Source organism: Salvelinus namaycush, chromosome 6 (genome assembly GCF_016432855.1).
Source record: "Salvelinus namaycush isolate Seneca chromosome 6, SaNama_1.0, whole genome shotgun sequence".
In the NCBI taxonomy this organism is placed as follows: domain Eukaryota; kingdom Metazoa; phylum Chordata; class Actinopteri; order Salmoniformes; family Salmonidae; genus Salvelinus; species Salvelinus namaycush.
Window position 1 is genome coordinate 42,678,046 of NC_052312.1, and position 15,966 is coordinate 42,694,011.

General features: G+C 44.6%; 1 protein-coding gene across 2 annotated transcripts in view; it reads right to left on the bottom strand.

The window, feature by feature from the left end:
* Window positions 1-990: 990 nt before the first annotated feature.
* Window positions 991-15,966, bottom strand: part of LOC120050043 (filamin-C-like) — a 94,655-nt gene continuing 79,679 nt past the window's right edge. The window contains exons 30-47 of one of the 2 annotated variants that reach the window (XM_038996653.1): window positions 15,347-15,439; window positions 14,756-14,855; window positions 14,510-14,650; window positions 14,272-14,400; window positions 13,877-14,050; window positions 13,470-13,631; window positions 13,050-13,253; window positions 11,214-11,366; window positions 10,937-11,059; window positions 10,431-10,685; window positions 9,473-9,742; window positions 5,436-5,573; window positions 5,199-5,314; window positions 3,465-3,597; window positions 2,969-3,145; window positions 2,506-2,724; window positions 1,891-2,103; window positions 991-1,732 (exon numbers count right to left, since the gene is read on the bottom strand). In XM_038996653.1, the coding sequence (XP_038852581.1) occupies window positions 1,545-1,732; window positions 1,891-2,103; window positions 2,506-2,724; window positions 2,969-3,145; window positions 3,465-3,597; window positions 5,199-5,314; window positions 5,436-5,573; window positions 9,473-9,742; window positions 10,431-10,685; window positions 10,937-11,059; window positions 11,214-11,366; window positions 13,050-13,253; window positions 13,470-13,631; window positions 13,877-14,050; window positions 14,272-14,400; window positions 14,510-14,650; window positions 14,756-14,855; window positions 15,347-15,439 (2,988 nt within the window). In that variant the 3' untranslated portion in view covers window positions 991-1,544. The remainder of the gene's footprint in view (window positions 1,733-1,890; window positions 2,104-2,505; window positions 2,725-2,968; window positions 3,146-3,464; window positions 3,598-5,198; window positions 5,315-5,435; window positions 5,574-9,472; window positions 9,743-10,430; window positions 10,686-10,936; window positions 11,060-11,213; window positions 11,367-13,049; window positions 13,254-13,469; window positions 13,632-13,876; window positions 14,051-14,271; window positions 14,401-14,509; window positions 14,651-14,755; window positions 14,856-15,346; window positions 15,440-15,966) is intronic. The other variant, XM_038996654.1, reaches the window with a different exon arrangement.

The following is a 15,966-nucleotide window of genomic DNA, read 5'->3' on the forward strand; positions in this document are numbered from 1 at the left end:
TCAACTTGTCAACTAATCATCAAGCCCTTAATGAGCTGAATGAGGTGTGTTTATCCAGGGCTACAACAAAACTGTGTACTGTTGGGGGTACTGGAGGAACCAGGGTTGGGAAACACTGTTTTAACTGAGTGATTTCACCAACCATCTGTAATAGCCCATTATCACCAGCAAGTGGTACTGTTGTACAGATATACAAAATGCTAAAACGCTAATATAATAATATATGACATTTAGCAGGGGCTTTTATCCAATGTGACTTACAGTCATGTGTGCTTACATGACACGTATGGGTGGTCCTGGGAATTGAACCCACTACTCTGGCGTTACAAGTGCCATGCTCTACCAACTGAGCTACAGAGGACCACCTATGGTTACAACTAAATATACTAAATTGCTTTGGGCATCATTTTTGGAACGCAAACAAAAATACACCCACGCAAACACACACTTTAAATTAAGACAACACATTTTTGGTTTTCAATGGAAAGTTAGCAGTTAAACGTTTTATTATGCCTGCACATCCGTACCGAACAGAAGGTTAGTATATCAAACAATTAAGAGTTTTTTCTGTTCATTTTCATACATATAAAATCACTATAAAATGTCACTCTATGATACTGTTCCACTGTAACATCTCTCTGTGGACTTCTTAATTAAACATTCACACGATAAACCGATTGCTATGCCGTGCTCTCTTCCTCAGTACAAAATTCTTGGCCAACCACATCTCTGTGTCCATGGTTACACCCGAAATGACACAGGAAGGCCCAGTATGAGGGAGAATAGTTTCTAAGCTCGACTGAAACCTTCTCCTTTGAAACAATATAAGACCATTTTCTGTCAAAGAAAATAAAAGGACTGAATAAATAAAGGTAAATAACTCTTGTCTGTCTGTCTGTCTGTCTGTCTGTCTGTCTGTCTGTCTGTCTGTCTGTCTGTCTGTCTGTCTGTCTGTCTGTCTGTCTGTCTGTCTGTCTGTCTGTCTGTCTGTCTGTCTGTCTGTCTGTCTGTCTGTCTGTCTGTCTGTCTGTCTGTCTGTCTGTCTGTCTGTCTGTCTGTGACTCAGACAGTGACATCACAGCCATCTTCTCTCATGTAAGGCAGCCATTTTCACCAGGCCAGTACAGGCAGTGTAGGACACCTTTGGAGGACTAGCTAAAAAGCACATGGTGGTGACTGCATACTGTGTTTGTGCTCTGAAAATACTAACATAGGCCCATACAGACAGAAAACATGATTTTACTTTTGACTTCCCTTTGTACATTCTCTCTCATTGAAAGTAAACAGCAACAGGGTGCCTAGTTGGTGGGTGGTGCGTAGAAAATAGGGGCGGGTGCATACATAGGAGAATTGGCACCTCAGATCTTTGTGATGTCACCTGGATAAGTTATCAGAGTAATCTGGCACAATGCATGATGGGTAAATTAATTCCCCCCCTGGACAGACGGGAAAAGTCTTTGCATCTTTAGTGTGTCTGTGGGGGTGTTGGACTAGTCCATTCTGGGATACAGCAGGGGGTTGTACAAGGGATGGATGAGTCCATTTTAGGGGACGGTGACATGGAAGGGGCTGCCGGGGACATTTTCATCCCCCCATTTGACGATGAGGATGTAGTTGCCCTGTTCTTTGACGGTGTAGGTGACGTTGTACATCCTGTTGCCCAGGTGTTTAACGTAGACCTCTTCACACGGGGTCTTGGGTCCGTGTACCCCCACCATCAACATGTTAGTTCCTATAGGGGATGAAATACGGCAATATTAAGTATTTGTGTGAGTGTATGTGCTCAAAAACGTTGTATGTGGGTGCATTTTTACACGTGTCTGTCTGCGTGTGTGTCTGCGTGTGTGTCTGCGTGTGTGCGCACCTGTGTGTATGACCATCGCCTCTCACCTGCTTTGCTGCAGTCCACTGTGAAGGTGTTCTTCTGCCCTACAAAGGCCTTTGATAGGCCGGCACCCCGGGAGACCACCTTACTGGCATCCGAAGAGAACTTAGGACCATAGGCCACGCCCATCGGCGACGACGATGACGACGTCTTGGTTACTGTCTCCACAAGAACGGACGAGGTTTCATGTAGACTGTGACCACCAGAGAGACGAGCACCTAGAGAGAGAGAGTGAGAGGAAGAGAGAGAGAAAGAGAGAGAGAGAAAAAGAGAGAGAGATAGAAGAGGGAGAGAGAAAGTGGGGTTGCATAAGTGGGGTTGCGTAAGATCTATAATCACATCTGGCGTGTTGCATAATCTCTCCTCATATAAAATATAAACACACACAGTTTAGGAGCCCTCTGGAAAAATACATAATGTCTAATATAATAGGAGGGTGTAGAGGCTAGGGACTCTTCCAACTCATTACACCAAGCCTCCACAAGGTCTGAGGAGTCTTTAGTAGACCAGTACACACACACACACACACATACACACACTTGCCATCTCTCCATCAACACATTCTAGACTCAACACTCAAATGTTAGTGTCTGGGTAGCGTTGCTCTATAGAGGACTTACCTGTGACTTTAGCCTTGAAGGGGCTGCCTACGATGTGGGATGGTCCTCCGTATTTGATGGTGATGAGATAGCTTCCGGGGGCCATGGGTGTGTAGGTGACCTTGTAACCCTCGGGACAATCTTGACAGTCCATCTTGACCTTGGACGGCCCATCGATGGTCACTGACAGAGCACCTGACCCCGCATTACACGTGTTCACTACAAAATCTGACGCCGCGCCTATAGGAGGGGAAAGAGATGGACAGGGAAAACATCCAATCAGAGGTGAGTTAGAAGAGACATGTGAGCCAATATAGGTAATTTATACATTTTGTGTATTTTTCCTTACAGTGGCCTATAGGCCTTCTTTGGGTATTTGAAATGACCAAATTACTGAACTGTGTTAAAATTCTAATAAACACATACTGTATTTGTCTACCTTATTGTATGTGTTTGTGTGTGTAGGACACAATGTTCCTCATACCTGTGGTTCCTCCTTCCAGCCCAGGTCCGAAGGCAGACACCATTCCCGGGTCCCCGACCTGTCCGATCTCTCCCACGCGGATCTTGAAGGGACTTCCGGGAATGTGGCTCCCGTTGAAACGCACTTCGATGGAGTGGACTCCGTTCTCCCTCGGGATAAACCGGATGGCGTGCTGGTCTGCAGGGGAACAGGAAGGGGACGGTAAAAATGGCCGACATGTTACAATATTCACAATTTACTTACTGAACCATTTATTTAGCAAGACATGTAATTGAGATTAACTTCTTTATAATGTAGGATGAGCACCTGGTGCTTTGGTTGTACAAGCCCTCTACTGTAAAATACTACTACTGCATGCACTGCTGGTTTTGACTTGATGTATTTTCTTATCAAAGGAATTGAATCAATCTGGTGGAAAAGGCAGTATCTTGGATATTTTCTGTACTGTATAGTTGTGAGTTGTTGTATTGTCAGTTTGTTCAGTGCTATGTCTTACCGCTGTCCAGCTCAGTAACGTAACACTCCTCTACAGCTCCGGATGGGGTGTGAACCTTAGCATCTATCAACCCCCTCGCCCCGTTCAACTGCACTGCGAACGACGCCTCCTGGCCCACCTTCAACCCCATCTCCTTCAATCGCAAAAGTTAAAGGTCAATGATCTAATAAGCCCCATGTGGTCAGACTGATGACAGGGTGTTGGGTAACACATTTCCTCTAAAGCAGAAGCAGCTAAAATAATAATATCCAACATCCACCCCCCAACTTGAACACACACACTACACACACTCACACACACACACACACACACACACACACACACACACACACACACACACACACACACACACACACACACACACACACACACACACACACACACACACACACACACACACACACACACACACACACACACACATGGCCTGCATATAGATTTTAGAGTGGCCTGCCAAATCTATCCACTAATAAAACTATTCATAGCTAATCTAAATTCATTTACAACTCAAATATAGATGACGTTCCACCTCTGGTTTAAATCTAAGAAGAGGTTATGACAGGTGTGTCTATTCATATTGCAGAGAACTCTGCCCTCCGTATAATACCATTCCAGTCCTCGCTAATAATGACAGACATCAGAATAAGGTCTGAAATTGCCAAGAAACTGAATATCTTGTACAACGCTGTGTACTACTCATTTCACAGAACAGCGCAAACTGGCTCTAACCAGAATAGAAAGAGGAGTGGGAGGCCCCAGTGCACAACTGAGCAAGAGGACAAGTACATTAGAGTGTCTAGTTTGAGAAACAGACACCTCACAAGTCCTCCACTGGCAGCTTCATTAAATAGTACCCGCAAAACACCAGTCTCAACGTCAACAGTGAAGACTCCGGGATGCTGGCATTCTAGGCAGAGTTGCAAAGAAAAAGACATATCTCAGACTGGCCAATAAAAATAAAAGATTAAGCTGGGCAAAAGAACACAGACACTGGACAGAGGAACTCGGCCTAGAAGGCCAGCATCCCGGAGTCGCCTCTTCACTGTTGACGTTGAGACTGGTGTTTTGAGGGTACAATTTAATGAAGGCGTCTGTTTCTCAAACGAGACATTCTAATGTACTTGTCCTCTTGCTCAGTTGTGCACCAGGGCCTCCCACTCCTCTTTCTATTCTGGTTAGAGCCAGTTCTGTTCTGTGAAGGAAATAGTACACAGCGTTGTACGAGATCTTCAGTTTCTTGGCATTTAATCGCATGGAATAGCCTTCATTTCTCAGAACAAGAATAGACTGACGAGTTTCAGAAGAAAGGTATTTGTTTCTGGCCATTTTGAGCCTGTAATCAAACCCACAAATGCTGATGCTCCAGATATTCATCTAGGCTAAAGAAGGCCAGTTTTATTGCTTCTTTAATCAGTACAACAGTTTTCAGCTGCGCTAACATAATTGCAAAAGGGTTTTCTAATGATTAATTAGCCTTTCAAATTATAAACTTGGATTAGCTAACAACGTGCCATTGGAACACAGGAGTGATGGTTGCTGATAATAGGCCTCTGTACGCCTATGTAGATATTCCATTAAAAACCAGCCTTTTCCAGCTACAATAGTCATTTACAACATTATCAATGTCTACACTGTATTTCTGATCAACTCTGATCAAACCCAAAAAATGGGTTTTTCTTTCAAAAAGGTAGTGTATATGTGTGTGTGAGGCTGTGTGTGTGTGTGTGTTCTAACCTGTAGGCTGGTGACTGTAAGGCGGCGTGAGTTATCAGACAGAGTGGCGATGGGGACTACGAAGGGACTGTCTGGGATGTGCTCATCATTAAACTTAATGGACACCTCATAGTCACCTGGAGAGAGAGAGCGAGATAGAAGGCACATAGTCAACCTTGTGATTTTAGGTATAGAATATGTCCAGTATGTTGTTGTGTACGTTAGATGAATTTAGTGTGTATAATATGTTGGTCTGACCTGGTTCCTGCACCACATAGGCCACCCCGCAGGATCCATCCTTCCTGTCTTCAAAGCTGATCTCTGCCTTACTGGGCCCCTCTACAGCGATGGACAGACCTCCTGCACCAGCCTCTCTGGTCCAGATACTAAACTCAGCTACAGAGGAACACAGACAGTCAGTTATACAGTATATACAAAAGGGAAAGAAGCATGGAAGTTAGGAACCAATATACATAGGCAGTTAGGAAAGCAAAGGCTAGCTTTTTCAAACAGAAATTTGCATCCTGCAGCACAAACTCCAAAAAGTTATGGGGCACTGTAAAGTCCATAGAGAATAAGAGCACCTCCTCCCAGCTGCCCACTGCACTGAGGCTGGGATACACTGTCACCACCAATAAATCCATGATAATTGAGAATTTCAATAAGCATTTTTCTACGGATGGCCATGCTTTCCACCTGGCCACCCCTAACCTGGTCAACAGTCCTGCACCCCCCACAGCAACCGCCAAGCCTCCCCCATTTCTCCTTCACCCAAATCCAGATAGCTGATGTTCTGAAAGAGCTGCAAAATCTGGAACCCTACAAATCAGCAGTGCTAGACAATATGGACCCTCTTATCAGCCGAAATTGTGCAACTCCTATTACTAGCCTGTTCAACCTCTCTTTCGTATCATCTGAGATCCCTAAAGATTGGAAAGCTGCCGTGGTCATCCCCCTCTTCAAAGGGGGAGACACTCTAGACCCAAACTGCTACAAGACCTATATCTATCCTACCCTGCCTTTCTAAGGTCTTCCAAAGCCAAGTTAACAAACAGATCACCGACCATTTCGAATCCCACCGTACCTTCTCTGCTATGCAATCTGGTTTCAGAGCTGGTCATGGGTCCACCTCAGCCACGCTCAAGGTCCTAAACGATATCATAACCTCCATCGATAAGAGACAATACTGTGCAGCTGTATTCATAGACCTGGCCAAGGCTTTAGACTCTGTCAATCATCACATTCATATTGGCAGACTCAACAGCCTTGGTCTCTCAAATGACTGCCTCGCCTGGTTCACCAACTACTTCTCAGATAGAGTTCAGTGTGTCAAATCGGAGGGTCTGTTGTCCGGACCTCTGGCAGTCTCTATGGGGGTGCCACAGGGTTCAATTCTCAGGCCGACTTTTTTCTCTGTACACATCATTGATGTCGCTCTTGCTGCTGGTGATTCTCTGATCCACCTCTACGCAGACGATACCATTCTGTATACTTCTGGCCCTTCTTTGGACACTGTGTTAACTTCTTTGGGACTGGGGGGCAGTATTGAGTAGCTTGGATAAAAAGGTGCCCAGAGTAAACTGCCTGCTACTCAGTCCTAAAAGCTAGAATATGCATAATATTAGTATATTTGGATGGAAAACACTCTGAAGTTTCTAAAACTGTTTGAATGATGTCTGTGAGTATAACAGAACTCATATGGCAGGCAAAAACCTGAGAAAAAATCCAACCAGGAAGTGGGAAATCTGAGGTTTGTAGTTTTTCATTGCCTGTCATTGCCTATCGAATATACAGTGTCTATGGGGTCATATTGCACTTCCGAAGTCTTCCACTAGATGTCAACAGTCTTTAGAACTTTGTTTGATGCTTCTACTGTGAAGGAGGGGGGAATGAGAGCTGTTTGAGTCAGGGGTCTGGCAGAGTGCCACGAGCTCAGTCTCGCGCACTCCCGTGAGAGTTAGCTGCGTTCTATTGCATTTCTACAGAAAAAGGAATTCTCCAGTTGAAACATTATTGAAGATTTATGATAAAAACATCCTAAAGATTGATTCTATACTTCGTTTGACATGTTTCTACGAACTGTAATATGACTTTTCGGCTGAACTTTCGCCTGGACTTGCCCGCGCCTCCTGAGTTTGGATTTGTGTACTAAACGCGCAAACAAAAAGGAGGTGTTTGGACATAAATGATGGACATTATCGAACAAAACAAACATTTATTGTGGAACTGGGATTCCTGGGAGTGCATTCTGATGAAGATCATCAAAGGTAAGTGAATATTTATAATGCTATTTCTGACTTCTGTTAATCCACAACATGGCGGGTATCTGTATGGCTTGTTTTTGTGTCTGAGCGCCGTACTCAGATTATTGCATGGTGTGCTTTTTCCGTAAAGTTTTTTAAAAATCTGACAGAGCGTTTGCATTAAGGAGAAGTTTATCAATAATTCCATTCATAACAATTGTATCTTTTAGCAATGTTTATTTTGAGTATTTCTGTAAATTGATGTGGCTCTCTGCAAAATCACCGGATGTGTTGGAACTACTGAACATAACGCGCCAATGTAAACTGAGATTTTTGGATATAAATATGAACTTTATCGAACAAAACATACATGTATTGTGTAACATGAAGTCCTATGAGTGTCATCTGATGAAGATCATCAAAGGTTAGTGATTAATTTTATCTCTATTTCTGCTTTTTGTGACTCCTCTCTTTGGCTGGAAAAATGGCTGTGTTTTTCTGTGACTAGGTGCTGACCTAACATAATCGTTTGGTGTGCTTTTGTCGTAAAGCCTTTTTGAAATCGGACACTGTGGCTGGATTTACAACAAATGTATTCTTAAAATGGTGTAAAATACTTGTATTTTTGAGGAATTGTTATTATGGGATTTCTGTTGTTTTGAATTTGGCGCCCTACAATTTCACTGGCTTTTGGCGAGGTGGGACGCTACCGTCCCGAATATCCCAGAGAGGTTAACTAACCTCCAAACGAGCTTCAATGCCATACAACTTTCCTTCCGTGGCCTCCAACTGCTCTTAAATGCAAGTCAAACTAAATGCATGCTCTCCACCGATCGCTACCAGCACCTGCCCGCCCGTCCAGCATCACTACTCTGGACGTTTCTGACTTAGGTATTTGTAGATGTCCACATATTCTAGGTGTCTGGTTAAACTGTAAACTCTCCTTCCAGACTGACATTAAGCATCTCCAATCCAAAATTAAATCTAGAATCGGCTTCCTATTTCGCAACAAAGTATCCTTCACTCATGCTGCCAAACATACCCTCGTAAAACTGACTATCCTACCGATCCTTGACTTCGGCGATGTCATTTACAAAATAGCCTCCAATACTCAGCAAATTGGATGCAGTCTATCACAGTGCCATCCGTTTTGTCACCAAAGCCCCATATACTACCCACCACTACGACCTGTATGCTCTCGTTAGCTGGCCCTCGCTTCATATTCGTCGCCAAACCCACTGGCTCCAGGTCATCTATAAGTCTATGCTAGGTAAAGCCACGCCTTATCTCAGCTCACTGGTCACCATAGCAGCACCCACCCGTAGCACGCGCTCCAGCAGGTATATTTCACTGGTCACCCCCAAAGCCAATTCCTCCTTCGGCCGCCTTTCCTTCCAGCTCTCTGCTGCCAATGACTGGAACGAATTGCAAATATCACTGAAGCTGGAGACTCATATCTCCCTCACTAACTTTAAGCACCAGCTGTCAGAGCAGCTCACAGATCACTGCACCTGTACATAGCCCATCTGTAAATAGCCCATCCAACTACCGCATCACCATGCTGTTATTTTTTTTTCTCCTTTGCACCCCAGTATCTCTACTTGCACATTCATCTTCTGCACATCTATCACTCCAGTGTTTAATTGCTAAATTGTAATTATTTCGCCACTATGGCCTATTTATTGCCTTACCTCCCTTATCTTACCTCATTTGCACACACTGTATATAGACTTTTTTTCTATTGTGTTATTGACTGTATGTTTGTTTATTCCATGTGTAACTCCGTGTTGTTGTTTGTGTCGCACTGCTTTGCTTTATCTTGGCCAGGTCACAGTTGTAAATGAGAACTTGTTCTCAACTAGCCTACCTGGTTAAATAAAGGTGAAATAAAAAAATAAAAAAAATATGGATAGTTTCCTTATCTTGATCAAAAGCCCAACATAGCCCTACATTTAGTGACTGACTGAAAAGGCAAGGCTCCGCTATTCAGAAGCTTCATACCAAGCCTATCACTTTCTAAGAGAGCTCTACTGCCCCCCTCAGCCAACCTACCTGCCATTCCTGCCACTCCTCTATCCAGCCCCGTGCCCCCGGCCCGGACCTTGTGTGCCCCTCCCTCTCCCAGGGGCCCCACGGTGAACTGGAAGGGGCTCCCGGGGACGTGCTGGCCCCGGTACTTGACGTTGACCGTGTGGGGCCCCATCTCCTGGGGGATGAAACGGACGCTGTAGGTGCTGTCCTTGCCGTCGATGATCTCTGCGTCCTCCGTCTTACCCCCCGGACTGGTCACCTGGGCCGTCATCTCCTGGGTCCCCTGGTCACCTGGATTGGTTGGAGGGAAAGAAAAAAAAGAAGGAAAGAGAGTAGGGGGAGAGAGAAATATATGGGAGAAGGAGGAAGAAAGAGAGAGAGGAGAAGGAGAGAAGGACACAAGGAGGAGAAGTACTTCAGACAAACTTCAAAATACTGTTCACTCTTCAAACACTCAGGTTGTCTGTAGGGGGAGTGGATAATCAGAGAGACTGTATGAGGTTAGTCAGACTGAGATGTGGATTCAGCGGTGTGTGGATCAGTCTCTGGCTCTGTGTGATGTCAGAGTAAGATGGCTGGGTCACAGAGGTGACAGCCATGAACTGCTCAGATTTTCCAGCTCTGCTCTCTCCTTTAAATGCCCTCCTATAAATTCCAATCTGGGACAATGGGAGAAACATGGAGCGACTCCCCAACTCAACACACACAAAGGCACACACATCATTTATTATCCAGACATGTTAACACCAGATCTATAAAATGGACTATTTACATACATCATTGCATCATGCAATTTTTTGTATTTTTTATTCAACTTAATCAAGCAGTAGTTTGACATATATTTGTATTCTAGATGTATTTATTATTCTGGATTAAAACAAAAAAGCCAAATTGGACACTCAACACAAAACACACACATTCCGAATCAATTAATCGGCATTAGACAGGCCTCACACACCCTCTTGTGTCACACACACACCCTCTTGAGGCTGTCTGGTAGTGGCTGGTATCCCACTGAAGCCTGTGAGACTCTGACTCCCCAGGAACTCTCCAAACACGTCCCTGAAGGGGTCTCCCCCGACCTGGGTACTCTCCTCCACACGCACTTCACGCTTGGTCTCCCCCGCCTGTGTCTTACTAATCTCTGTGCGCTCCGTGCGCGTGTACGTGTGACTGCTGCGCGTGAAAGTGCGCGTATGCTGTTCCTGGGCCGACACCATCTGAAACCAATTACCTACAGAGGGTGGAAGGGTGGAAGGAGGGAGGGAAGGAAGGAGGAAAGAGCAAGAGATGAAAATAGAACTATGCAGTAGGAAGACCAAGCAAGGGGTCACAACAGTGTGTAATAAAGGTATGTGAAAGCATGTGACTGTGCAAGGAGAGGAAGACAAGAGAAAAGGAGGGATGGTAGATAGAAAGGAGGAGAGCCAGTGGGCTTTTTGGAATCCCAATCCTTGACCACACACAGACCATAACGCTTCTCACCTGGTATTTTGAGGTTGAGGTCACAGGTGCTGCCCACAGTAGCAATGGATGGAGCATGTCTCTTCCTAGTGATGCTCTCCTTCACCCTGCCCTCACCACACACCTTCACCGTGAAAGGACTTCCTGTTGGATAGACCAATCACAGCCTGTCAGGAACCCAAATCAGACAAAAAAATGCAAGACCACCCATAGCAAGATAAGTCTGTTTAGATAGGAGCTGAATTGTATAAGGCATGTTGTAAGACACCCGAGGCCACCTGAGGCCCCCTGAACTCACCTGGGACATGCTGGTCGGCGAACTTGATGTTGATGATGTAATTTCCTGGTTCAGTAGGACAGTAGGTCACCTTACAGGTACCATCCTCCACATCCTCACAGTTAATATCCACCTTACTGGGACCCTCGATAGACAGACCCAGACCACCATAACCTGATAGAGAGAAAGGGAGAGAAGAGGGAGGGAGGGAGGGAAAGAGAGAGACATGAGAAGAGTAGAGAGAAGATGTCACAGTAGAAGATGAGTGTTGGTTACACCAGCCATATCCACATTGTAATGGAAACTGTATTTATGCAGCCATTTTGAGTATTATTAACAGTAAAATATGTGAATTGCAGCATACTGTAAATGATGGTCCATTGTGGGAACATTTTGTAGGCAGGGAAATTATTGCTGTATTTTGAATGGTACACTGTAAAAACCATAACTTGTTTTTACGGTAACTTACTGGCAGCCTGTTACCTGTAAATTACTGTAAAAAAAAAAAGGTACAGTATATTATTGTAAATTCCAAATAAACTTTTGATTAACAGTACATTATTGTAAAGAAAGCACTTACCGCAAAAACAAGTTAAGTGTACTGTAATTCTATCCCACAGAATACAGTATTGTACTGGATTTTTGGAGTGCCAAAAAGCTTTTGACCACTAGTGGGTGCACAGTATTGTTGATTCTGGCTCATTAACATATTTGAGGCGTGCCTTGTTACAATATAGGCTATATTTGTTGCACCCGTTAGTGAAAATGCTGTACTAATTTAACTTGCATGTGGTATTAGTACCCCATCAATTTAAAAGGTATAGGGCACAGATAGGAAAGGCAGCAAGTCTTCAACCTTAAATGGTTGAGCATTTTGCCATGTCCTTTTGGTCTGTTTTGCCCTGTGGTCACAAGTTTTTGTTAAGGCCTCTAGAAATGCAAGTGATATAAAACACCAAATATTAATTGATATGCTGTAAAGAAAAACACATTACCTACGTAGCAGCCAATCTCCTTACACCAATCACATGTAATTACAGTAAAATACTGTCAAATACAAACCCTAATCCCCTCAATGAATTTCATCCATCCATCCATTTATTCATTACGATTACAGTAGCATTTACTTTTTTACAGTATAATACAGTCAATTCTACGGTATTGTACTGTGTGTCATTACACAGTAACAGTAACTGTCACGTTCGTTCTCCTCCTCGTCTGAGGAGGAGCATGGATCGGACCAAAACGCAGAGTGATATGAATACATCTTCTTTTATTAGAGACGAAGACGAAACGAACACTATACAAACTAATACAAAAACAATAAACCACGAACGTGAAGCTACAAACGAAAGTGCACACACCGCTACTAACGTTAGACATAGACAACTACCCACAAACGCATAATGCCTATGGCTGCCTTAAATATGGCTCCCAATCAGAGACAAATGAAAGACAGCTGTCTCTGATTGAGAACCACTCAGGCAACCATAGACATAACTAGACACATTCACTATACACAACCCCATACACTAAACCCAACACCCCCTTTACCATATAACCACCCAAGACGAGACAAAACACAAACATTCCCCATGTCACACCCTGACCTAACTAAAATAATAAAGAAAACAAAGAATACTAAGGCCAGGGCGTGACAGTAACACATACAGTAACTTACTTGCCAATGAGCTGCCTGCAAGTTACTGACAAATTCATGGCAACCCTTTTACAGTGCATACACAGCAAAAACTATTAACTTAAAACTTCTGAACGTCTAAAGTTGAACATTATCTTAACCCTCTACTATGTTCAATAGTAACTTGTCACAATGAATACCAATGAAAACACCCTCACCTGCGTTCCTGGTGTCAACTATGAACTCAGCCACCTCAAAGATGTGTCCTTCCACCAGTCCCTGGCCAAACACCTTGACCTTGCTGGCGTCCCCGATCTCTGACTGGCCCACCATGATCTTGAAGGGGCTGTTGGTCACGTGCGTCCCGTTCTTCTTCACACTCACAACATGCTCCCCCACCTCCTTAGGAGTGAATGAGATACCTAGAGAGGAGGACGGATAGAGGAGAACGCAATCAGGTACATGGAATGACTATATCTGTGCCTCTTTATGGTTCAAACATACAGAAGTTTACCCTTGCTGCCATCTTACCAGGTCTCTTTCGACACAAAAAAAGAGGTTTACGCAACTAACAGTTGTGTTACTGACTAAATAATAGATTCATAAACTTTGGGACCCAGGCCTGGTGAGTGGCTCACCGATGTGTCGATTGGGCAGTCTCTTGAGGAGGCAGGGTTCCTCGTTGCCCGACGGTGCTCTGATGCTCGCTGTCAGGCTGCTCAGGTCTGTCTCTGAGATCTTCAATGACACGTCTGTTGCCGTGCCGACGTTGAGCTGGGATGTCCTCATAGTGTCATCTCCTACAGGGGAGAGATGGACAGAAGAGAACAAGAATGAAGGCGAGAAAATGAAAAGCAAATAATGCATTTAATGAAAACAACCTTTGGCTTGCTCTCTCTCTCTCACACACACACACACACACACACACACACACACACACACACACACACACACACACACACACACACACACACACACACACACACACACACACACACACACACACACACACACACACACACACACACACACACACAGTCATTACCTGTGATCTTGGCAGTGTAGGGGCTGCCGGCGATGTGTTTGTTGTCAAACTTGACGATGATGTTGTAGTCTCCTGGTACAGTGGGAAGGTAGGACACAGTACAGGTTCCATCCTTGTTGTCCTTACAGTTGATCTCTGCCTTAGAGGGACCCTCCACCGCCAGGGACAGGCCACCTAGACATGAGAGGAGAGAGAGAGAAAGACAGGAAGAGCAGAAGTGAGGAGAGATGGGGGGAATGTCGGGGGAGACAGAAGGGGTGAGAGAGGGATGGAGGAAAAACAGACAGGGGAAAGGGATTGAAGACTTTGAGAATTGTTGAATACCATTTTTAATACCATGATAGAATTTGACCATAGCTCAGTAGTGTATGGTATTATTTGGTTTAGTTCCTTACCTTCCCCTGCATCCTTGGTGACGATGGTGAAGGTGGCAGGTTTGTTGACCATGCCGTGACTCAGACCAGGACCATAAGCTGTCACATGACCACTGTTAATGGCATCTACATAGAACTGGAGGGGACTTCCTGTGATGGAACAGCATGAAACGACCAATTATTGATCTACTTCCTGTATTGAATTTGTGTGTGTGTGTTTGTTTATGAGTGTGTGTGTGTTTCTCTATGCAATATGTACCTGGGATGTGGTTTCCGTCATATTTGATGTCCATCTCGTGCAGGCCTTTCTCTGTAGGGGCGTACTTCACTGTGACTGTCCCATCCTTGTTGTCTGTGATGTTAGGACGGGCTGTCTTACCTGAGGGCATACGCACCTCACCTGGAAACACACACACATACACAGGTAAATTACTATCATTCATAACACAGGAAACACCACACACACACACACACACACAATTGTCAGACATCAGTTAAATCTCACCTGTGATCTCTCCCTTCTGAACGGTGAACGGAATGACCAGGTTGAAGGGGCGGAGCATAGGCTCCATGATATCCCCGGGGGTGACGGGCTCCTCTGTGGCCTATGAGAGGAAAATTATTCAATTAACATTGGCATTCTGGTCTATATCTCTGCTCAGGGACAGTACGAGGGGATGGAGGTGAAAGCACAGCCCAGACAAAGGCCCTGACTCTGGGCAGGCAGGACAGGCGAGAGTCCAGGCTTTGAAGGCCTGAGAGATAATCAAGATAAGCTGAAAGAAAAACAGTCAAAGCGATGCGAGAGCGTCTCACGCACACACAACAGACACAGAGATGCTCAATGGCTATCGCCATAAAGGAGACAAGCAAAACAGAAATGAAGTGGACATGCAATGATTCTTTGCGAGCAGCATCTGAGGACAAGCAACAAAGGTTTTTGAGATGTGCATGGAAAGTAAAGTAGGAATCATGGTGTTGGGATATGAAGGAGGTGGGTAAGCTGAAGGAGAGGGTGGAGGTGAGGTGGAGGTAAGTGCTGGCAGGGTGGGGTGGGGTGGGGTGGGGTGAGGGGAGGTTTGGGGTAGGTTTATACCCAGTGAGGGGGGTAGCCCTGGTAGGCCTGGTAGGGCTGTTGTAACTGGAGCTTGTCACACGGTTCCTCTATTATAGGGACGGTATCACTGGCCTGTTGGGGAGGGTAAGTCACACGTTTAGGAAAACTTCATAGAAATCGACGAATTACTCATCATATTTCTATGGGTAACTTACAAATCACCATGCGCACACAGTTATAGTAATCCTCCAAGGATTATCATAGGCTCATGTAAGTGGCACACCATGCGCAACTCCTATGTTATAAGATAACTATTTAGTACATTTAAGCAATAAGGCCCGAGGAGGTGTGGTATGTGGCCAATATACCACGGCTAAGGGCTATTCTTACACACGACGCAACACGTAGTGCCTGGACACGTAGTGCCTAGACACAGCCCTTAGCCGTGGTATATTGGCCATATATCACAAACCCCTGAGGTGTCTTATTGCTATTATAAACTGGTTACCAACATAATTAGAGCGGTAAAACTAAAAACTAAAAAACCTGTGGTATACGGTATGATATACCATGGCTTTCAGCCAATCAGAATTCAGGGCTCAAACCACACAATTTGTAATTACTGTTATATGATATGAGTCAAACCTACTGTATGGGAA